The sequence below is a fragment of the Falco punctatus genome (genome assembly GCF_963210335.1).
Source record: "Falco punctatus genome assembly, chromosome: 8".
In the NCBI taxonomy this organism is placed as follows: Eukaryota; Metazoa; Chordata; class Aves; order Falconiformes; family Falconidae; genus Falco; species Falco punctatus.
The window spans coordinates 20,470,413-20,495,133 of record NC_137588.1 but is presented as its reverse complement, the minus strand read 5'-3'; the positions used below and the strand labels follow the sequence as shown (position 1 = coordinate 20,495,133).

The following is a 24,721-nucleotide window of genomic DNA, read 5'->3' as shown; positions in this document are numbered from 1 at the left end:
TGAGAGGTAGGGTGCTGAGTGGGTGAGTCTGCTGTGTGTGTGCTCTGCCCTGGTTCTCAGCAGTGTGGGCTGAAGCTGAGCGAAGAATCAAGGCTCTCTGTCGCTGGCATCCTGAAAGCTTCAGCTGGCAGACAGCTGTGTGAAGCTCTTTGCTGTCCTGATACTATGGACTGACTGGCACAAGGAAATTTATAGTGCTCTTTAGACTTAAAATGTGACCCCATCAGCTACAGAAGGGTAGAAAGTGAGGGAGACTGAATATTGATCAAGATGCAGAGGTGTCGAGTGAACCGTTCAAGTATCTCATACACCACATAAGGCCTGCTTGCTGTGTGCTGCTCTCTTCCAAAGCAGCAGGATTTTGAACAGATGTGCTAGCAGTCCTTCTGCAACAGGGACACTAAAGGGACCACTGTATCGTTAACATTATTTATGAGTTAGAATCTTAAAATTTAGCATTTTTATCGAGGACATAGTTTTCCTTCAGTTTCTGTTTTTGTTTTCCAAATTTTCTGAGGTCTTGAGAGCAGTGAAGAGCTTTCAGACAGGTGTGTGCAGACAGATACGTGCCTGTAGTATTGGGCACAGAGGCACAGCTGCATTGGAATTATTAAGGGAAGATATGCTACAATTTCTGTATGAGTTTCACTCTTGTGCCTGGCTACTTTGATGGTGAATAAGACTCTTTAAGCTGGCATATACTTAAAGAATAAACTGTAAGGCAGTGCTACCATCAGATATGGATACATCTTCATCCAGGTGTGGAGCTTCAGGTACTGCACTGTCCGCTGTTGAAAATACCGTTCACCTGTGCAGAGTCAGAATTAATCCCTTGTTTTGTTACAATCTAGTAGAAAAGTGGCTTGTACTCTGGCAGGAAATAGTAGTGTGTGTTTTGTCTTCTTCAGAAATACTGGCTAACCCCATCAGTCTGCATCAGGACTATTTGATGGATCTGATCTGTAACTGCAAGAAGAGAAATGTAAATCTTTGTGGTGTGACTGTCAAATTAAGTGTTTTGATTTAATTAAACATTTTGTTTTTTTAAGTTTCTGAGAAGTCTCTTTATATTGATTGACTGTCCTTTCATAAATATTTTGCAGTTGTGTATGCTCTTTCATCCAAATTATCTTATTTATTTAACGGTAAAATAGAAAGGAAGAGAAGCACAAAATCACTATTACGATGCTTGCTAAGATAAATGCAATTTTCTGTGTAGTATATGTTGCTAATGCTGCTGATGTTGCTAATGTAAATTTGTAAATAACAAAGAAAAATGTAAGCAGAAGCAGGACAGGTAGGTTGGCTTCATGTCTCAATGTTCTTGTCTAAAAGGATAACAAGCAGAGAGGAATGGTTTACTGCTCTAATTTGTTGCTGTCTGGGTTCTCCACAATTGGGTTGCCTGGCAGGGCATGGGCAGGGGCCATTCTTTTCTCCTCTGCTAAAACTACTCAAAACCTTTTCCGTGTGCCAGAGTAACTCAGTTTTGTAAGGAATGCAATCTGGTAAGTTTTCATAGGAGAGACCTCATCCATTTTCAGAAGAACTGCTGTTCAAAATCAGCTGTTGTTCAATGTTTCAGAAGTAGCCTGGGGCTGGATGAATCATTCTAGCCAAGCTGTAAAAATGGCATGTTTTGGGGACGCACTCTGCAGAAAGGTCAAGAATGAGGTAGGGTGTTGGGCAAATGGCTATTTAAAAACAAGTAAGCAAAAATCCATATTATTGAATGAGCAGATGGTGGTCTATACTGTGAAACTTGAGCTGGAAAATTAACACCTCAGTGGTATTTAACAAGGGTAGGTACAATAAGAGGCATAAGAATATTTGAAGAGAGAACTATACAGGATGGTCTGGAAAATTGAATAATTCATTTATTAGCATTGGATATTGTTGATTGTGATATATGTAAGCAAGTTGCTGCTTTGAAAGTAATAGCAGAAGAATATAGCCTAGAAAAGCTATGTGAATGTGGAAAAGAAGTCTCACTTCCTTTTTTAAGGGAATTATTTGGTATATTAAAAGTAAATGAACCAAACCATAGGTTAATAAAGCTCATTTTGCAATCTTAGCATAAGATATATTGTATTCTTGGGAAAATGCACTTCCTTTGCTTCTAAGGTATCGCGAGTATCACATTTTCTAAGAGTATTTTGAGAATTCCACAACTGTTGCTTTGGAAAAGAGAATTGCAGTTTTGTTGGTTTAGTTTAAAGAGCGGGCCAAATGTGTTCTGCCGTGAAGTACCTGAGATTAGACTTTTGTATGAAAATGGCAGCAAAAAGTACTCGTTCTTGCATTGTGATTTTTGGAGTATTTGCTAGTATGGACTGACTGGTTTTGGCTCCTGTTGGAGCACTGGCTGTTTTTCTCATTTCCTCTTACATCCTTGTATCCAAAAATATGTAATTTCCTAATACTGATTTCCTTTAAGCAGTTGTACTAATGTGCTGAAGGTGTTTTGGCTGTGTTTGGAAGGGAGAAGTTCTGCAGTATCAAGAATAAAAGCAAGAGGTGTTCGTGGGATGCTCCCTGTCCAGATGCTGTCTACAGCATAAAAGTGTACTGGAGGCCCTCCAGGGTAACATGTACAGATCCTGCACTGGATTTCACTGGCAGCTAAGTTGCTTCTAGGTTACTTTACCACTGTATTCTTCACATTTGTTTTCTACTTTCAAGGACTTTGGAGATCTTTTAAGAAATAAGGATTAGCAAATACGAATGATCAGCATTGTTGTTGTCTGTTGATAGTGTTCACAGAACAACAGACTTTCTTACAGAGACTTGAGTGTCGTTTCCTATTTAGTGAAGATGACAGTTTTCCAAATGGAGCTAAATGTGCTTAGCATCTGCAGTTTTCAGTGGGCATTGTTACTGTCCTCAAAAGCAGGTCTATTAAATATATCTTTAAAAAACAAAGCAAAACAGGATTGCATATATGCTGGGAACAACTCACCCCTGTAATGCCTGAGGTTGTTTGCTCAGCAGCACATGCCTGGGTCAAAGGTCTGAGGGAAATTCATGTTTATCCTGGAAGTGCTCAGAAGTGGCAGCCAGCTGTTGCTGATAGCAGCAGGCACATTATCATTGTGGGTAGGTGTATTTTCTGTGTCCTCTTTTCTCATAGCTCTTTTCGCATCACTCTTACAAGAGAGTTACAAAGATTGCTTACCCTTGCACTTTGTCATTGGTGCTACTGAAGCTGCACAGTGGTTAAACCTGCTGGCTCTTAGACCTTAGCAACGTCTAGCGGAGTGTGTGAAAAGAGATCACAGCTCATGTCTAATTATCTATGTTTGTTTAGTGTGAAAAAAACCTTAAGTGAAACCCACAGTATTTTCTTGGCCAAATATGCTGAAATAAATTCGGTATATTTTTTTCTTATATAGCCAACTCCTGTAGCTGCTACTTACAAATATGGCATAATTATGCAAGCCCCTGTAAACTTTTCATCTATTCAACTTATTTTTCTGCTAGAGGAATGTTTGATAATTATGTGGTATGGCCCCAGAATATTGCTGAAGAGGTGGGTTTCTTCCCTCTTCCTAGCCAAGCTATGTTCCTGCCTGTAGTAGAAGAATACTTTTGTTGTTGTCAGATCAGATCCAGTCCTAGTAATAGCTGCAATACTGTTGGCACAACTCTCAGCCTACAGGAACACAGGGTGTTAAAATTACTTGAAAACAATTAATTCCAGGTTCTGCTCAAGTGAGAATGTAGGCAGTGGTGAAAAATGGAAAAAAAAAAAAAAGTACGTGTGAGGAGAGGCATGTAAAAATTAAGCATGTGTGCATGTGGAGGCGGAGTGGTATATAGTGGAAGAGAATGCAGTGGGGTTTTTGGCATAGTCTCAAATTCAAGTTATTTTGCAAACAGAAGAATCTTGTTCTTAGGTTTTGCAGGCTGGTTGAAATTCTCAGTTTGTACATTCCTGCTCATGGTAAAATATAATTGCTACTTCTTCCACAAATGTGGAAAAGTTTCTTGTGAATATATGATATATTTCTGTTCATGTATTTGATCACTGTTTTGATGTCTTCATGGAATGTAAAAAAAGACTCCATAAGTGTCCCAATTGCATGGGCATTTGTATGACTTGATTCTCCTAAGACAGTACCTTATCGGAGTGATGTTCTTCTGAGTGGTTTGAATGCCTGTGTTTTCAGTTAATTTGAAGCAGCGGTGGGACTGTGTGTCAGTACATGTACCCAGTGACACATCTGCCTTTGTCATTAAGTTCATGGCTTGAAGAAAAGCCTTACTCAAACTGTGGATCCTGTTATAGGCATTTAACCCAGGGCTGTGATGGCTTTAAGACTGAAAGAATAATTTGAACGGTGCTTTAGCATGCAAATGACTTGGTCGACTGTTGAAGTGTGTGTTTGCTGGCCATTTGTGTACTCATTCTCGGAAACATTTATTAGGGATTAAGTTTCAGGAAGCTACGTGCCTTTCCTACACGTGTGGAGTTCTTTAGCTTGTTCCTGCAGGCTGTGTCTCTGGTGCCATGGGCTTGTGTTGGCAGCTGCGAGGGCACAGCTTAGCTCAGAGCGTGGTGGGAGCGCGCTTTTCACTGGGGCTCTGGCTGGCAAGTTTTAGTTGAATGCGATGAACTACTTTTGCTCAGATGGTGAATCTGCCAAAGTCACGTATTACCATTTCTGTGGTTGTGTGTCTAGTGCAGATTTGTACCTGTCTTGTTTTCCCCCTGAGTTCAGAGGGAGAAGGCGGTTAAGCATCTGGAAGAGAAGGAGCAGGAGGAGTCTCATAAATGGGATGTACTGTGGGACTGTGGGATTAGTTGCTGTAGCATGTTGTATTGCTCATAGATTCCACTGTGGAATGTCTGTCCCTCTTACTGTACTTCTTTCATGCCTTTTAATGGTTTAATTATGGTCATAAATGAAATAGATGCACTTCATTCAGTGAAGGAAACAGGGGAATGACATTTCAACCCAAATATTTGTTTTGCACTGTATTAAAACTGTAGGGTTTTTTAAATGGCGTTTGGTATGTTGGTGAACAGTATATGCCTGTTACGGTTGTTACCTCTAACAAGTAGTACCTTCAAATACTGACTGGGAGCACTGGGCTTTCAGATGGCTTTTTTGGAGAAGGAAAAAAGTCTGAGCAACTGTTTCCGTATTTTGATGACTTCCATGTTTGTTTTCTAAAACATGTAACATGCACCTGGTAGATGGATGTGATACTCCTTTTGTTTTCCATGAACTTTAAATGGAGATGGCATGTGTAGTGGGGGTACAGAGACCTGCAAATGTGAAGAAGTTCAAATTTGAATTCAGAGGTTTTCTGTGGCATGAATGGCCAGCAGCCCAGGTGCAGGAGGCAGGAATTCCTGATTTCTGTCATGTGCTTGCTTACTTGAGCCTGCAGAGTGAGCGTGTCCACAGAACCACAGCACTAACTCACCTGTATGGTCAGTGCCAGCATCCACTTTGTCACAGCCTGTTCTGTGGCCAGAGCTGGGGCAGCCGTGGTGGGCCAGGGCCATGGTGCGTGCGGGCTGTGGCGTGAGAGCGAGATTGCGGTATGGGGGCAGCAGGGACGGGCAGTTATTTTTTCTTTGCAGGTAGCCAGGGACTGCAGGGTCACCTCTGCTTTGTTGCAGCTGCCCTTGCTCGCTTGTCCTGCCTGCCTGGGCTGGCACCCGACTGCCGTTGCTGCCCGCTGTGCGGTGGCAGGGCTGTGCCCAGCTGGTGTGGTGGGACCCGCGCAGTGGCAGCGAGCCCGAGGCAGGCATGGCAGCTGTGGGCCAGAGGGGCTGGGGCCTCTGCTCTCCAGTTTGTTCCGTGAAATGGTGCGCTTGTCGTTCCTTGAGTTAAACCCCATGTTGTTATAAGAGGATTTCATGTAGTAACAGGCACTGCCGTGTTAGAAGAGCTGAGTGGAAATCCCTTTGACATTATTTCTTCCATAAGTTTATCATAGATTAATTATAAAACTGCCTAATACATGTTTTACAGTATCACTTCATGCTGAAGTCTGTTTCTGGCACGGATGTGGTTCCTTCTTTTAAATCTGAAGGAATGTATAGTGTGTAAGGGAGAAATTAAAACTGTGTTATACAGGTTTCACTTGCTATTTGACAGTATGAAAAATGTGAGTTATCTCCTGGTTATAGCCAGAGAGTGGCATCTGAAATGGAAACTGTATTTTTGAAACATGACTTTGGAGCAGACTGTACCACTTCTTGTAAGAAAAGTGCTTTCTGCTAATGAAGATGAGATCTGCAAAACCTATTTGAAATCCTTAGAGGCTGGGCTCTGGACTGTTAGGGGAAAGGGTTTATTTTTCCATGTGACTTTCAGAAAGTCAGTTATAAGTGGCCTTTCCAGAACAGCAGGTATGTTTGTAGTTCCAGTTTTGCTTTGTAGTACCTTGCCCCTCATCCTTATGCTGCTTTTGACTTCTTTTCCCAGCCTCTGTCATAATCCGTTTCCTAAATAAGGCAGAACAAATAAAATGAAAATCATAATCCTTCAAGTGCCAAGCCTCCAGGCAACAGAGATTAGTGGTGTACTTAGCCATGGCTTTGGACTGGTAGTTGGAAAATGTAACTATGGAGTAGCAGATAACAGCTATTTTAAGGTGATTCTCCTTAACAGGCTGGCAGTGATGGGTATCTCTGTAAAAAGTGTCACAGACAAGTCCCCTGCTGACACAGTTACTGCCTGTATTTTTCTGGGAGAATTTTTTTTTTTCTTTTTGAGAATCCCAGTCCCATGGTTTAGCTCCTGTTTCCATTAGCAGCCCAAGTGTACGGAACAATCTCTCTGTGCTAATTAGTCCGTGGTGTTCCTTGTCCTGTGACTTGCTTCTCTTTTGAGAAGCTAAATCCAGGCACGAAGCAGAGGTGGTGCCAGCAGTATTCAAACAGAGCGTCTGTCCCATTGACCACCTTCAGTTATGTTTAGATATTGTGGGGATTAAGGTGTTCCTGTCCTCCCCATTGGTCAAGTTTAAAAACTGTTGAGACCAAACCAGTGCAGAGGACTGAAAATACAGCTCAAGCAGGAGGCTCTAGATGTCCACGTTGAGATCAGGGGTCTGTGCCTGAAGGTTTAAAACATTTAATAGACAATTAGTGACTGGTGATTTGGTAGTAAAATTTGATCTAAATATGAGTTAGTCGTAGTTACTCTCATTTCTTCATTTTGTTAATCCATTGAAAATCTTTGCAAGCAAGTACTGGGAGTGTGAGGAGAAAAGGATACAGGGGTCTATCTATCTGTCAGGTCAGGGGTAGAAGAAGTTTCATAGCATTTAGCTTTATCACTTTCCAAATTTGCTCCCCATGTGTGTATGGGGTCTTTCTGAAAACAGAGTGAAGCGTACAATCTGCAGTGGCAGCATTGTTACCTGAGAACAGGAACCCTGAATTGAAAATTTGTGCTCAATGAAGTTTGCAAAGTTGGAATTTATTTACACCACTATTTTATTCTGCCTGTATGTGGAAACAGCTAATGGTTTGTTACCCAGAAACACTTTCAGTGATTTCTGTGCCAATCTGTTAAAGCTCAGAGCTGGCATTAGTGATGTGATGCTGTTACTTTTAAAGAAAGGATGGCAAAGTCATGGTGCCTTGTTTGGGGTAGAAGATATGTGGAAAAGTAAAGAATCTGAGGAATGAAGAAAGCTTTGGGAGGTAGCGGGGTATCAGAGCTCAGTGCAGGCTGTGGTATTTTTTGTATTTGTTTAAATAAAAATGTAATTTACTCAATGGAACCCTCTTTGATGAATAGGATTCGCTTTCAAAAAGAGTTGAAGATACTCTCCATCCTTTGACTTGATTTCTTTTGAGTGAGTGTTTATTCCAAAACAGAACTGTAATGAATTGCTGATACTTCAGAGAAGAAAAAATACGTTGTGAAAATTGTATGTTGTCCTTAACAGTTCCAGTCTATAAGGAAGGAAAAGAATTTCAGTGTGGAGTGAGGGAATGCATCCAGGAGCTTGGAGGTTTTCTGAATTTCTTATGATAAGGTTTTCTCATTTTAACTGCAGCTTCCCTTTTGGAAGCGACCCGGGTAGTTTCATGAGCCATATTGGAGGGCGTTCAGATAGCTGTGAGCAGGAACTACTCCCAGTGCTCACTGTTGTTGCCATTAGCCGAGAAGGAGCCACAGCCACCTACCAAACTTCTCAAGAATTACAAAAGTAGGGAGGGTTTTAAAATCTGCACCTTACTGCTTAATAGTCTGTTAAAACAGAAAGCTTTTTCTGATGTATTTTGCTTTGGATCTTAATAACTCTTTGGGCTACTTTTGATTAAATTAAGTTACAGCCATTCTACTTGACGTTTACCCAGCTGTTGTTGCTGAACACCAGTCAGCAGCAGCCGACAAAGGGAGTCCTGGTGCCTGCCTGCCTGTGGGCAGTGAGTTCCCACCTCCTTTCGCTTTCTGGGAATATGTGGGTTTATAAGCCATATTTTCTACGTACAGTTATTGAAAGGGCTGGTCCAGACCTGGATCAAGTCAGTAAGATGTCTTGATGCCTTTTTGAGGCTTGAGTAGTGCTCAGCGTAACTGATGAGATGGAGTTTTTCTTGCCTCAGCCGTTGCGTTCAGGTGTACCATAGTATTGCAGTGAGGTAGGGTCGGTGTAGGTGCTCGAGGCTCGCACGGAGGGATGGGTGTTGCGCTGGTCCCTCTCTTGAGAGGGAGGGCTCGTGCCTGTCCCTGTTACACGTGGCAGCTACACCTTGCACATGGAGGTACAGTGGGGTCACCGGCACCTGTGCAATGCAGGCACCATCCACCTGGGCCAGGACTGCGATTCGGTGAGGCCGGTTAGTTAAACTGGCATTGTGTGCCAATACGGAGCTCTAATCCTGTAGGATTATCTCAAGTTTGGCCATGAACCTGAGGTTGTAAGGGAGTAAATCTGTCCCTGCAGATGCTGATAATTGGCAGTGGAGCTTCAGTCATTGCATTTCTCCAAGAGGTAATCAAGAGAAAGCAATAATTAATCTAATTCTAACCAACAGAGCAACAAAACTGATGTATTTGGTTTTAAATTAGAATTTTGGTTTAAATTGGAAGGTGCATGTTTCAATTATGGGGTGTAACTGGAGCTGAAGAGCATTGTTATTTTGTGCCAGGGTATGAGAGAATTCTGATTTTTTCCCCAACATTGTCACTTGATAGACACTTCTTTTTATCTACAGAAATGTAATGTAATGAGCTATTAAAAGAAGTGAATTTAACACCTGTGGTGTCTGATTGGCTCAGGGAAAACCTTAGGTTTTTATAGTATATATTTAAGCAAGGTGAATGCAGAAAATCAGGATTCAAGTAGTATGAAGCATCTGATTCTGTAATTTACATGAGGAATAGTAGTAGTATTTTCTTTTGCCTGACTTTTAGCTCATACGGTAAACGTTAGCTACTAAGTTATCATAACTCAAATCACAAAAAGCTAAGGCTCCAACAGGAACTAACGCTCAGACATGTTTATGCTCAGTATACTGTATGGCTGAGCTTTTGTTTTCTCCATAGTAATAAGGCAAACCTGCCATGGGATGGAAAATCAGTGAATGCCTGCATGTTGGGGACTCTGGGGTTGTCATCTCTGACTGCAGTTTTGACATGGGGGAATTGCTTCGGTATCTAAATACGGATTCTGGAGCCTGACTTTGGGCATTCATACCTGGACTGATAGTGACTGTAGCCTGTGTACACCTTCAGGGAGAAGTTCTAATGAACAAAATAAGGAAGTTCTTTGGTTTTAATCTGCGTGTTTCACCTGCCAATATAAGGAGACAGCAATAGCTAAGAAAGCATCTCCTCACACACGCCCCTCCCCCCCCTCCCCCCTTACCTCTTTCCTTTTGGGAAGGTTTTGCTTGCCACTGAGAAAGCTGAAATGGAACATGTGTAGCTGCAGAGAAACCTAACTCGTTTTTGGCGTAATGAGCTCAAACTTGATTAAAATTCTTCTATTAAAACCCAGCCAAGTAAGTAGCCATACAGTAATGACTGGAATGTGTCCTCAGTCTGGAAGGAGTCTGTTGCGCACGTAGCACAGTTCAGTGTACAAGACGATTCATTTGGACTGCTGCAGTCATGCTGAAATTCACACTGGTGCATGGTCCATGGCACACTTGCCTAGTCGTCTGCACATTTTTATTTTTAAATAAAGTAATTTGGCTTTTATAATAGAATTCTGATTTTTCAAGCATGCCTCTTGAACAGTAGGCAAGGTCAAACAGCAGCTCTGTTGATCCACGTCACAATGTGCTTGACAGGGATTTTTATGTTTTGCTTGGTTTATTCAGCCAAAGATTAGATACATATGACTTTTTCTTACCTTCCTGATAATGTTGATAATCCCCGTAACATTTATAATCCTTATCATCTTTAGTAACCGGTCTTGCAGAACCTGGAAGCATAGGTTAGTCTTCTGTGCTGTGGTCTTTGGGGCAGATAAATAGAGAAGTACAAAGGAGTTTTGACACTTTTTAATGGGTCTTTGCCTGCTACTTCAAAATACATTTCAGGATTTACTGTAGCATCTGCCTGAACTGATCTAATCCTTTGCAAGCACCTGCTCATAATGTGTGCTACTGTTGAATTGTGTTGTGAATGAGGATTTGCAGTGATGTACCTAACAGAATTCAAGATTTTTGGCTTTGATGAGCCTTGAAGACTAGTGACAGGATTCCTGAGAAAAGTTCTTTGAAGTCTGGAGGGTTTAAGTCTGCTTTGAAATACTCTTGTTTACAGTGGAAAATAACTTGGGCAATATTTGGACAGGGGAAATGAGCACTGGGAAAAATCTAAGCTCGACTGTTTCCTTTTGAGGTCATGTTGGATTGATGCTTCTTTATTAAGAAGGCTGAACAATTGCATTTTTCATCTGCTGATCTCAACAGGTCTGTCTGAGATGCCATTGAATGTTTGGGGCATCTGATGTCAGATGGCACATCTTTCGACTTGATCTTCTGTTGGCTACGCTGTTTATTCTCTGATGCTTCAGTAGGTCCTCCCTCTGCCTAAATTGTCATCAAATCATGGTCACATCGTGGTATGTTGGAAAATGTATCATTTAGCTGGAGAGAGGATATAGTCCCATTGAAAAGAACAGGGTCATAATTTTCTTGGTCTAGCACCACTGCTGTAAGTAGTATGCAGATGGGTGAATTAAACCAAGTTAAGTATTTCAATTCCAGAAGCTTTTAGTTGTGTTCACAATGTTGAAACAAAAGGTTTCTGATCAAATTTCTGTAGGTGAAATGCAGTACGTCAGTTTTACTCCTTAAGCTTTGAATGAAAAAGTAGAAATAATACAATTTTCTCTGTTAGGAAATCAGTGCCTCTACTTTCTTAAATTCTTGATTTATTAATGTTAGTAATCTCATCTGTCTTTCCCTGGGGGGCTAACAGAACTGAGAAGAAATTGTATCTGTGCAAACGTTAGGTATAGCTCAGAAACAGATAATTTGCAAAAGAATTACTTTTTTTGTTACAGTTAAATGCATTGTTGCCAAAATTAGAAAATGAAGTTATTAACGGCCTTTCTAAAAGCGTGGTTGTTTAGATTACAAACTCTTGGGATGACTACCGTGTTTCTGAACAAATCTTTGAAAAAAGATGCCAGATGTATGTTGGGAGAAAAGAAGGAAACACTTTAAACCAAAACCCACCCACACTGTGTGTCGTCATCTTTACTTGAAGGTTTTACTGTTGAGGAGGTTACCTTCGTGAGGGCAAATTATGTATTGTGGGGGAATTTATTTCTGAAGAAGTAGTGAAAATGTGTAATTCTCTGTTCCGGACAAAGTGTGTTTTCTCATATCAGTTTCGTTTTGTGTCACGTTAGTGGTGGTGAATAAGCATTTTCTTAATAACAGAAATTAGGTATTGATCTTAACTGATACAGTCTTAACTGTTAGGCATGAGTAAAGGTGAGGCTCGTTCTTAGTAAGAAAAGCATTCTGAGGGACTGCAGTGTGCTTTGTCCAACTGTCACAACAAAGCAGGCAGAAGAGCTTTTTTCTCAAGCAAAACTCTGCAGCGGAAGCCTTAAAGGAGGGTCTGAGTTCCTCTGAGCCTTGTGGATCCAACTACAGTCCCAGCTTTGCCTCCTTGGCACTGTAACTTCAGGGATCTCTTCTCTCAGCTCTTTTGTACCAGGGTCAGGAAACACATGGAGTCTGGTTCGGCATCCACCCATCACACCGCTGTGTCGCACCTATCCGCACGCTGTTCTCTCACCCTCGTTTATCAGCTGAGTGTCATGTTTCTTGTTTCTTCCACGAACTTACATACTGGTTGTAACTAGTTTCAGTTAGCTGCTTGAGAGGCAGCTGTGCCTTGGTGTGTGTCTGTGACACTTCAAAGAAACATAGACAACGTAAGATACGTTCTTTTGGCTGAAACCCCTTATTTTGCAAGTAAATATGTCTACTGGTTATTTCCTGATGATACTCATGGTGGGGGACAGTTGATACAGGAAAAAAATTGGCTTTTATTCAGTTTTTAAAAGAAGAACCATCACATTTGGTTACCAGAACAATATCTAAGGAGGGATTGTTACAGTGGCCTTTTTATAGGAGAAATAACTCCTTTGTGGGAGAGGCCTGTTGTTGATCAGAGATTTGTTGGAGAAAAACATTTGCAGCTTCAAAGTGAGGTATCTGGCCAGAGGAGTGAAGTATTGCACGTTTGCACAGAACTGGGAATAGTTCAGTGCACACTTCCTTGGTCCAGGAGGGATCTTGCTTTGCTTCGTGGGTGGAGATACTAAGGTGCCCATAAATTCAGCTGAACAGTGGCACAGGACTGGCATAAAACCAGAAGACAGCCTGAAAGCACTTGTGTTCACTGTTAGTGGGTTTGTGGTCATTTTAGTAAAAATACTTCTCCCACCCTTACCAAAAATTTCTAGTAAGGCAACAAATACCCTACATGACTTCCTGATAGAAGACGTTTTTTTGCAAAACTGCCAGACACTTCTGATTTCTATCAACGTCTCTCAGGAAACATTGCAACAATAATAGCCAATAACAATACATTTACTGGTTTGCAGGGCCAATAATTGCAGAACCTATTACTGCTTTACAGCCCTTCCCCCCCCTTTTTTTTTTTTAAGAACAGTGCTGTGATGTAGCTTTTCATCCATCTTCAAATGTTTGCATGTCACACCTCTAGCAACATGGTGAAAACACTTCCTGGTTCTTCTGGCTTCTTCTTTTCTAATATTCTGTCTACAGATCCCTTGAAATTATTTCTCTTTCCCTGCAGATTGCTGGTTGGAGCTCCTCGGGAAAAGGCCTTTCCATCCCAACAAGCCAACAGAACAGGAGGGTTGTACAGCTGTGACATCACATCTCCGAATGCACGCTGCACACGTGTCATATTTGATGAGGAGAGTAAGTTCTTCAGTGCTTTTGTTTGGGGTTGAAGTGGTTGTCTGATTTTTCTTATTTGATGCGGTCCTTTCCAGAGGCAGTGTATCAGGCAGTTGCTTCTGTGAATTTATACGTAATTATTTTTGCATCAGAGTAAGTTGTAGCTTAACTGCTAAGATAATGTAAGATGGTTAGATCTTGGTGGATTTGGATGTTCTTATTCTTTAATAAATTGATGTGACATGAAGTAACATGCTGGAAGTGTTTAATAAAATGGATGTTGTCAGTGATAAACTGTACAGACGCTGCCACCTGCAGACTGTCTCATGTACTGTATGAAGTGCCTTTAAAAAAAAAGAAAAAGAAAAAGTAGTTAGATGTTAATATTTGAAGCTGTATTATGATACTCTGCAGCTGACCCGAAGATGGAGAGTAAAGAAGACCAATGGATGGGTGTAACTGTCCAAAGTCAGGGGCCAGGAGGAAATGTGGTGGTAAGTGTAAAGGACTAACTTAAAAAAAAAAAACATTTTGGGTCTACAGTAAATGGTTTGTGTTTCTATGCAGCTTTCTGAATGGTAACTTTCTGATGTTTACTCCTATGATTTATTGTAAGGACTTAAATGTCTCCCTAGCAAATTAAGGCACCTGAGATTGTAAAAGCTTTAAATTACCTTATTTTTCTAACTACGCATTAGCCTTTTTAATAGCCTTTGTAACAGTCTAGGATGGACAGTTCATTTTCAGGTTGTCCGCTTACTTTTTTGGTGATAACACACATTGTTTCTTTTAAATACAACTGACTACAGAAATAGGGAAAAATAGTATGATGAGGCTGTAAAAGTAGCAGGTTATCATCAGCCAGTTTTCAAGATGATCAGCATCACTTCAGCTTTCATAAGAGACTTTGGCCAGGTTGCTCCTATGAATTAATGTGGCCATTGCACTGCAGTAAGGCTACGAGGTATTCTTTATTTTGTACAGTACAGAGAGAAAAAGTTCTCAGCAGTTACCAGAGAATGTTACTTTTTAAGCTATTTTTAGTTAAATAAACCTCCCATGGTGCTGCAGGATACCAGCTGCATCATAAAATGGGTGTGCAGTGAAGCTTCCCCATTTAACTGTATTCTTGCAGGTTACTTTTCACTTCCAAAACTGGAGGCAGGTGACTTCAGGGTGTGAATCTGGAATTATTTAAGGATATAGAGGCAGTAATAACTTGTTTCAGTCTGCCTCAGAACCCAAAGGGGGAAAGAGCAGGCAGAAAAAGGCCTGGTCATTGAATCATCAACTAATGCTGTCTTGTCTTTTCTGAGAAGAAACTTTTATTTGTAAGTGGTAAGTAGTAAATGTACTTATGCAGATGAGGTGTGGGCAGCCTGAAGGTCACTCTGCGGCAGGGCAGTACTGCAGTGCTCCAAGTGTGGAGCAGCTGGATGTTTGCTTAATATTTAAGCCTTGATAGGAAGCATAGGAAAAGTATGCCAGCTGAGAAACCTGGCTCGCTTGTGATCTTCACACTCTAGTACAACTGGTTCTGCAAAAACTAGTGCTGGCAAAGGGGTTTGATTGCTCCATTTCTTTTTACAATGGTTTGGTGTTTTGGGGGTTACAGCACTTAACCTTTTAGACTCTTCACCTGGGAACAGAATTCTAATCAAATATTTAACACAGAGGCTGAACAGCTGCTAGGTTAAGGAACAGGTTGTTCTCAGCGCTGCTGCACTGTCCCAGCGACAGTTATCCCCTAAGTGGAACATTCAGCATAGGAAGTAGGAACAACTTCCCTCCCCTTCACTGGAAGAGCATTCAATCTCTGCTTCGTGGCAGTCTTCTGGAAGGGGTGAGTTCTGAATAGTCTCAGGTAGATGGTAGGTGAAACAGCTTCTCATGTCCTGCACAGGCGTGTAAGTCACTTAACTCTTGACAGCCATGGGGAAATGCAGCCACTTCTTCCTTTACAAGACATAGGGTGGTTCTCTCCTTACTTCCTGAAAGAGAGGGATTAGGTATCAGGGAAGGCTTTAGGGCTAAAAAGCCTAATTCCTACAGAGAAGAAGGGATTTAACCGTGCGGCCTTCCGTGACCATGAAGCTGGTTGCTCCGATTTGTATCCATAGATGCCCAGTTTTTCCCATATGTTGCCCATAGGGAACAGTGGACATTCTGTCGTTGCAACACAGGTGTGTCTACAAGGCGACTTACAGCGCTGCTAGCATGAAGTATTGCTAATGGACCAGCCTTCTTCGATGACTCGCATACAAACATACAGAAAGCATCACTTACTATTTCTTCTATCTTGCAGACATGCGCACATCGCTATGAGAAAAGGCAGTATGTAAACACAGTGCAGGAAACCCGGGATATCATTGGAAGGTGCTATGTGCTGAGCCAGGATCTTACTATTAAGGATGATATGGATAACGGAGTGTGGAGTTTTTGTGATGGCCGTTTGAGAGGCCATGAGAAGTTTGGTTCCTGTCAGCAAGGTGTTGCTGCTACTTTTACTAGAGACTATCATTATATCGTGTTTGGTGCCCCAGGCACTTACAATTGGAAAGGTACGACCTGGCTTCCTTCCTGCCTTCCCTTCCCATTTCCTCTGAGGTTGCTCTCAAGGGTTGCATCCTATGGGGTTTTTTTTGGGTGTTGTTTGTTTTTGTTTTTGTTTTTGTTTTTTTTTTTTTTTTTGAGGCGGGGGGATGATAGGATATAATGATTTTTACCTTGTTTTCACAAAATGCTATGCTGCTATACCAAAAGTATTTACTGAAGTTCCTTTAACTATTTTTGAGGGAGTACTTATGAATGGATAATGGAACATTGCACATATGTACAGCAAAATTTTCCCTTACTAGTCTTAATCTTATGGTGGGATTGAGTGCTTGTTTTGAGCCTTCCATACTGGAACAAAATACTAAACAAATTTAAAGTTATTTGTCCCATCTTTTTTCCTGCATTTGAGCAAATATTAGATAGCTACACTGAGATCTTTGTTTATCCTGCAGTATTCTCCACTTTTGAAGTCTATGGAAAGTAGTTCTTCCCAAATTAAATACTGGAGGATTGCAGGAAGGTAACAGAGCAATACGACATGTATTTGTATCTAAATCCATGGATATCCATGTAAAATTTCATGGATCATCTCTCTGCCTAAGAGCTAAGCACTCTATATCATCTAGGAGATACTCTGAAATTTAAGGGGAAAAACCCCCATAGATTTTCTCTGTTAGTTTATATTGAGAAGCATCTGAACAGCCAGCTCTGTCTCTTTTTCTTAAAGTGTTTTTTTCCTGTTGCACTTCGTTACACCAACAGCTGCAAGTACTTCCCCCTTTAGAACATCTGATCTCAAATTATTATGGGGTTTTTTCCCCGTTGTACACCTGTGCCTGCTATATGAACCATGCAAAATCTTTAAGCTCTGGCACAAGGTGTACTTTACTGGAAACTTAATCTTGCACGTATCTGTCAACAAAATCTAACCAGGTTGAAACAGCATATTGAGTTCAGATGCTGCTTTACTTCAATTGCAGAGAAGTGCTATGACAGTGTATCAATCATAAGAGTACTCTTCTGTATGATGGGAAAACACGTTTGTGCTCGCCAGCATGTTAAGTACACCTGTTGATAAAAGGGAAGCACACGTTTTATTGAACAAGAACTCTTTTCCCCTTAAATAATGTTTTTGAAATATATCACTGGTGTTTGTCATAGCTGAACAGTAATTTTTGTGTGTGTGTGTGTGTATTCCTGTGTACTTACCTTCCTTTTAAGAGAGGCTTTATGAACTTACAAACTGTGGGACGAGGGCGGTTCCTGACTAAGCCAGTCCCATGTTTTTGTTGAGAATTTTCTTAGTATCCCATGTTTTTCAGATCACTGCATGACCTCTCTGTAGAGCAGCGTGAGATTCTGGCACACAGAAATTCATCGCCTTTGGAAAACCCTTTCACCCAGTGCACTGTTCTGTGTTTGTCCCATTTAAACAGCAGTCACTATCTCATTCATTGTAGTTAATGTTAGTTTGGAACCATTTATCTGTTATTTTTCTCCCTTACCATTCATTTGCTTTTATTTTATCATTTCATTTCTTCAGGGGTGGTTCGTGCAGAGCAAAAGAACCAGACATTTTATGATCTGGGTATCTTTGATGATGGGCCTTACGAAGTTGGTGATGAGAGCCGCCAAGATAAGAATCTAGTTCCTGTTCCAGCTAACAGTTACTTAGGTAGGATTAAGTACATATGGTAAATTTCTTTAGGCTTCTTAAACATTTGTGATCCCAGCCCTGGTGCAATGGTATGAAATGGGAGGAGAAAATCCTTCATTTGTGGACTCTGTAACGTGTTAACCATTTTGGATGATTCACATCTCCCTCTGTGTTTATGGGCCAGTTTTAAGTGTAGGATGATAGTCTGCTGAGGTAGCTAGAAGAGCTGCTAATGTAATGAGAGGTTTAAGAGCTGTGATGAGGACCTAGAGATTCTCAGGGGGTGATTTTAATTGCTCTGATGGTTAAGTACTACCATGTGCTCTTGGAAAGTTTTATCAAAATTTGAGTTTCTGGATGTAACTGCTAAGACTGCAGTTTCTCTCTCCTGGTAGGTGAGTGCAGTTTGTTTATTCTACTAGTTTTTAAAAACTGCCTGGCCTTTTTACAGGCCTTTAAAACAGCATAGTATGAGTAGTGCTTTTATTTTAAGTGTGTGTGTGTGTTGCAGGAGGCGATCTCCTGCACTTTGTGTGCACACCAAAGCAAAGCCATGTCCTTAGGCCGGTGGATGTTACTGTACAACAGTGAGACACGTTGGTGCAGAGAAAAGGCTACGCTGCACTTCTGGAAAGGCCTCAAGTCTAAAGTGTAAAGAACCTTTCTGTTCTATGCAGATTTCTGTGGTGTACTGATCCACTGCTTTTGGCACGTGCACAAATACAGTTCTGGTAACTTGAAACTGGTATTCTGTGTGGGTGGTGGAAAGCTGAACAGATGGGAAGGGCATTGCTAATATAAAAGGTAAAAGCAAGTCAAGAAAAGAGCCAACTTAGAGCTATCTGTTAGAGGAAATAGTATTTACTGGGTGTAAAAAACCCAAAACAAAACCCAAAGCATCACAAGAAACCAAACCCCCCAAAACCCCTAAGAGCTTGTGTTAGAAAGACAAGCTGATAGCCTCTTCTGGTGAAGTAAGAATTGGCAAGGTGAGGAGTGCTGCGGAGGTGTCTTTTCCTGCGAACACAGCAATACTGACTTTTTGCAGTTTCATGACAAATGCATTTATCTCCTAAACGTAAGTGCTGCCCTTGATTTGTCACAATCAAAACCACTTCCAGGCATGCCTGCTGTTCCCTGGCATCGCTGTTCCCTCTGTTTAGACAGTAAATAAACATGGTTATAGCTGCTTTGCTTAACTGCTGTTTTTTTCTCTTCAATCTTTCACTCGTGTTTACAGGTCTTCTATTTTTGACAGCTGTATCTGATACTCATCCAGATCAGTTTGTATACAAAACATTGCCTCCCGGCATACAGGTGGACAGACCGGTGGATGTAATGATGAATAGCTACTTAGGTTTGTGACCACCGGAGGTGGCAGCATCTGGTCAGACATAATCTCCAGACCTTTGACATGATCCTCTCCCCTCCATCCCCCCTCATCTCAAATACACCACAAGTAAAAGCATGTAAAAACAGGGGTTTGGATGAAGAGGAGCTTGAAAAATAACACGGCTGATTTGCCATGCATTACGGCAAACCCTCTCATCCATCCCCCGGATGGGACTCCCTGAATTTTTCTGAAACCGCCTCATGGTGAATTGCTGTAATTGAGAATTTTCATAGTAGTGGTGAAGTGTTTCAGAAGGGAGATTTCTGTCTGCTGGCTAGTGTCTGTCTTCCGTGCAATGTGTGTAAGTTTCTACTTTGACCTTTATTGGATATGTTGGTATATGCAATATATTCTTTCAACTCAGTTTTTCATCTATTTTAAGATGTGTTGGTTTCATAAAGAATGCATAAGACTAAATTGATTTGAACGCGTCCTTTAGGGCTGCATTAAATCAAAATGCCAATTTCACCATTACTGTGTAAGGTGATTCTCAAATACTGTCTACATCACCATGTAAAATACTGTGCGTGCGCGGTGCATTTTGCATGTTTGCAATAGAGTGATACCAACTTGTACTGAGGAAGTTTTACAATAATTTTGTCAGAGGTGAAATACTCGAGCTATATTCAAGTGGTAAGATGTAGTCATTTCTAAACTGCTGTGTTTAAAAATAGTCTTGTATGTAGTCTTTGTGAAAAGTAGACCCGAGTGAGTAATGGAATAACAGATTTTGCGGGGGAAATACTTAAATGTAATGTATGGAGGAGTGTCAGCTTGTAAAAGTGCATCCACCGGTCCAAACAGAAATGGAGAATTCCCAGTATATCACAGTCAGTTTTAGACAAAGCTTCCATTCGATATACCACTTTAATATAGTTAGGGGAATTTATTTTTCCTATTAACAATACAAGCTGTTAGTTTGTTTGTTTTTATTTTTTTTTCTTTCTTTCTTTCTCTGTTAAAGGTTTCTCTTTGGACTCTGGTAAAGGAATTGTCTCCCAAGATGAGATGACTTTTGTGTCTGGTGCCCCAAGAGCCAACCACAGCGGAGCAGTTGTTTTACTGAAAAAAGAGAAGAATCAGAGAGCACTTTCCCTTGAGCACATGTTTGAAGGAGAAGGGCTGGCCTCTTCTTTTGGCTATGATGTTGCTGTTGTGGATCTCAACAATGATGGGTATGGCCTTGGTTAACTCGTGCTGCCTTTATAATGAAGGATGGCGATCTGGTTTATTTCTGCTTTGGTTTCCCACAGTAGAAATACAAGGAATGCCAAATCCCATCTTCCTTGTTTTGCTGGAGGGAATGACGAGCATTGCAGAGAACCAGTCAGGACATAGTCTGTGTTTCTAATTATAGAAAAGAGTTTTATTTAAATTTAAACAAATAGTGTAAACAAAGAAAGAGGAAACAAATCTCATATGCAAAGGTGGCCCTAGAAGATCCTTGCATGTTTCAAAGGGCAACCTCTGATAATCACCTTGTGCTATCAGCAGAGCTGTTGTTGCCTAACCAGTTTAATGTACTTTTTAGTCTTTGTCCAGCAGCTTCTTGGCTAGCTGACCTCGAGACCACAATCTGAGCAGTTATTTTCCACCATTCTTCTGTAAAAGCACTGTGGGTTTTTTCCCTTTTAAGATGGCAGGACATTGTTGTCGGAGCTCCGCAGTATTTTGACAGAAGTGGAGATATTGGCGGTGCTGTGTACGTCTACATTAACCAGCAAGGCAGATGGGAAGGAGTGAAACCTATCCGCTTAAATGGAACTACTGACTCCATGTTTGGTCTTGCAGTTGAAAATGTTGGGGACATTAATCAGGATGGATATCCCGGTGAGTGAAAAATTATTACAATAAAAATGTGTGTGACTTTTTGCTAATGCCAGACTTGTAACACCCTACCCTTATTATCATTGCAAACTGCAGAAAGATTAAGAATGATTTGAAATATTGCAACTTATTTTCAACAGATATTGCAGTGGGGGCTCCGTATGATGGTTTTGGCAAAGTGTACATTTATCATGGATCCAAGAATGGAATAAATACAAAACCAGCACAGGTAACAAAATAACCTTTACTATATATCATCAGTCTTTCACAGAATTAAAGGAATGACTGAGCTATCCATCTTCTCCCTTGCCATTACTATGAAGTGGGGTGGTGGGTATGCAGAAAAGGCCCAGGACCCTTCCAAGATTGCACCGTTGACCAGAAAAATTAGGAATTCTTCATTTTAATACACATTTTTCTTTCTGGGGCAGTCCTTTGGCACCAGTAGTATGTAGAGAAGGAAAAAGGCATGTAGATAAGTAAGGTTTGTTTTTTTTGAAAGACATTTGAGGACTGGAAAATAATTAGCTTCTTTATTTTCTCTTTTCACAACTACTACTTCACTTTCTTTTTTAATAAGAAATGTTTATGCCTTTTTCTTTTTTTCTTGAGGACCACTGTGTTCAGTTGGCAAGGTGAGAATGGAACTTGATTACACTTCCTAGAATACTTTCTAGAATGCTTTTTCAGTTTCAGGTGCCTATACTGCACAAATACTATGAGTAAAGACAAGCTAGGCAAGATTTCTATGCAAAACAGTCGTTTCTGGTACTCGTTGCTATCGCAAAGTAACTTCTTGGAAGAAAAGCAAATCATCTTGGCACTTCGGTGTCACTTACCTGAACACAGAGGTCTCTCTTTTGGTTTTTTTCTGGCAATAAGACAACAATGTTCACTTACTTCACTTTTATAGCTTTTAAATGTCTGAATTCCCTCAATCTGTTTGCTCTTTAGATTCTCGATGGTGAAAAAACAGGCACCAGATTCTTTGGTTACTCTATTGCTGGAAACATGGACCTGGATAAAAATTCCTACCCTGATATTGCTGTTGGTTCCCTTTCAGATTCTGTATCTGTGTTCAGGTATTATATACAGAACTATAACTAATTACACCAAAGTTTTGGTTTTAGTTTTAGTTTTTAAAACCAAACTGCTTAGAAGTAGCAAAAAGGTGCTTGGCCTGGAGTGTATTTTTCCTTCTAGAAGTTGGAGGTTCCATAAATTACTTTGTTACTTTATCCCCCTCCTCTTATTGAGAAGCTGCCTTACAGGCAGTGCAGGGTGAGGGGGTGAATGTGGACAGTCACTGTGGAGCGCTGATGTGTGCAGTGCATCTGTACCCCAGCTTTGTCCTGTGGTCGCATACTTGGATGCCCATGTCTTTGGATGGGATTAAGGGTGATAAGTAATTCTTTTGCCTTAAGGAAGAAGTTAACTGATACATTTGTTAGAGCTTTTTGTCCCCTGCTGTTACATAAATCTAATTCTGCTCTACTGAAAATAGAATAAAACTAAACCAAACCCCTCTTTTTGTAGCTGAGGATCCAAAAGCAGTGAGGCATCCAGTCTTGCTGAGGTTGCAGTGGGGTCCATGAAACAGTTCTGAGGAAGCCCTGCAGATAGGGTCCTTTTGGATTTCCGTAGCACATGCCTTAATTGGAGATGAGGTCACAGCCTTTTGCAGACCTCTGCTTTGTTTCCAGTTTAATGTACTGTTAAGCTGAATCACTAGTAAGGAGCAGGAAGAGGACTGTCTCCTCCTCAGAGCTGTGAGTGCTGCATCAAGTTCAGGTCTTTGGTGGTTGCTGTCAGTCCCAGAGGAGGAGAGGCAGAAACTCCAAACTGCTTATCTCAACTCTGGGGATGCAAACAACTGCCTTTCAAGCAGAACGACCTTTCCTCCAATTTCTTTGATGATCCCATCTCCAAGGGTGTATTCTATCTGTGTACATAACTGAACCGTTCTTAGATAACTCTGAGACAACACCCAACAACAAAAACAACTCCCATTGCTTGTGGAAGAGAACAGAGTAGGTGGAAGGAAAGTCGGTTAGTTTATTAAGTGTTCTGCTTACTCAAAAGGAGATTTAATAATTTCTTGATAAGGGCAGTACAAAAACTTCTAGAGAGGTGAGAACAAAAACCTTTATGGTGGCGTGATGGTGCCAAACAGTGAAAAGGGTGGGCCCAGTTAAAAGAAATTTGTTAGAAAAGGAGGAGGTGGCTTAACTGGCCACTTTAAACAGCCTTAGATGCTTTGATGAGGGTGGGATCAGCTCATTCATTTGTTAGTGTGAACTGTGTTTTCTTGTCCTTTCCAAGAGGGAAGAGAAGGGGGAAGCTGTCAGGCTGAATTGTGGATACAGCCCTACTTACAGAGGAGTCAGGAAATGAAAACATTGCCCACAGCAACCCAGGCTCCACATTAAAGTTGTCGCAAACATTAATCTGAATGAACTTTAGTACCTACAGTTGTTCACAGGGGCCGAATTACCATTGTGGTGGGAACCATGACTTTGAATTTTCTGGTTCTTTAATGTGTATAAAATGACAGCCGCAACATGACATTAACATACCCTGCTTCCCTGTCAGGCATTTAATACAATTGTGTTTTGTGACTTTCTTTGCTTAGCTATAAGTAGTTTAATTTTGTTTCTAACCATTATAAAAGCTAAACTATGTTTCTTGGGGTGTCTTTGCTGCCAATCAGCGCAGGCATGGAGGGCATCTGGGATTCACATGAATTATTTCATTAACCTTAACAGAAACTTTTCCTTCTTCTTTCACCCCTTCTTTTCATTCCCCGTTTTTTCCTCAAATGAAGATCTCGGCCTGTGATAAGCATCAGAAGAAGCATTACAGTACAGCCTGACAGAATTGATCTAAAGAAAAAGAACCCTGAGGACCCTAGTGAAATATGGTAAATTAAAAAAAACCAAACCAATAAAACAATATCAGAATCCTCGGTGTATTTCAGTTAGTGATGATGTTAAAGTGACAGGGATATGACAGTCTTGCAGGTTAAGCAAATGTATCTGCATCTGATCATACTGACTTCCTCAATTTGCTATGACTACTGTGCTAAAGACAAGGTGTGGAATATATTCTGTTCATAATGTCCATTTTTGAAAATGAATGTCACTTTGCCACTTAAGTGACAAACTTTAGTACTTTTAACACTTACAAGTATCTTAACTTGAACAGCTTTCTCATGAGTAGATGCAAGAGCAAATGCCAGAAAATACTTTTTTCTTATAGCTTATCAACCATTTTTTCTTGCTTTGTAATTCAGTTTAGTAAGCAGCAAATTACTGTTCTAGCATGAAAACCACAGTCGTAAGACTGACAGTATCAGACGGTGGACTATTAAAACTTTTCAGTCTGTCAGACCATGCTGTATTGAAGTGAGTACTAATTTCTTGACAATTTTTACAGGATGGATGTGAAAGCATGTTTTCAATATACTGCAAACCCCAGTGATTTAAACCCAAGAATAAGTAAGTTTTGAAGAGAAATATTTTTGATCTGTTTATCACATGGTTTATTTTTTGTTTTCTTCCTCATGGAAGAATAGAACTGAAATTATAGTGGCTTGTCTGGGACTGTGGCTGTCAAGTTTAAACTGTGACTCATTACTAAGGTCAGTCAGCTATCACGCTATCTGTATTTAGAGTAATGTATATTTAGAGTCATTCTGGTGTGTTAGGAAGTTCTGTGGGGGACAGGCTGAAGTTTTACAGGTAATGCAACTGCCAGCGAACAGCTGCCACACGGACCAAAACCATTTTGCCTCTCTAGGTTACTGCTGCTGAAGAAAACAGTTCTAAAAGCCCATTTTAATTATCATTAGTAAACATTATTTCTTACTAGAGTCTTACCCTAGAAAACAGCGTTCTGTATTCATGAAAAT

At 40.7% G+C, this 24,721-nt stretch overlaps 1 protein-coding gene across 4 annotated transcripts in view; it reads left to right on the top strand.

Moving 5' to 3' along the window:
- ITGA6 (integrin subunit alpha 6) overlaps positions 1-24,721 on the top strand; it is a 45,392-nt gene that overhangs the window by 6,558 nt on the left and 14,113 nt on the right. For 2 of the 4 annotated variants that reach the window (XM_080398831.1, XM_080398832.1), the window contains exons 2-11: positions 13,272-13,399; positions 13,793-13,872; positions 15,684-15,939; positions 17,478-17,609; positions 19,949-20,159; positions 20,621-20,814; positions 20,952-21,040; positions 21,766-21,893; positions 23,636-23,731; positions 24,247-24,308. In XM_080398831.1, coding sequence (XP_080254957.1) covers positions 13,272-13,399; positions 13,793-13,872; positions 15,684-15,939; positions 17,478-17,609; positions 19,949-20,159; positions 20,621-20,814; positions 20,952-21,040; positions 21,766-21,893; positions 23,636-23,731; positions 24,247-24,308 — 1,376 coding nt within the window. Of the gene's footprint in view, positions 1-13,113; positions 13,186-13,271; positions 13,400-13,792; positions 13,873-15,683; positions 15,940-17,477; positions 17,610-18,831; positions 18,949-19,948; positions 20,160-20,620; positions 20,815-20,951; positions 21,041-21,765; positions 21,894-23,635; positions 23,732-24,246; positions 24,309-24,721 lie in introns of those variants that run through there. The other 2 variants (XM_080398834.1, XM_080398833.1) reach the window with 2 other exon arrangements.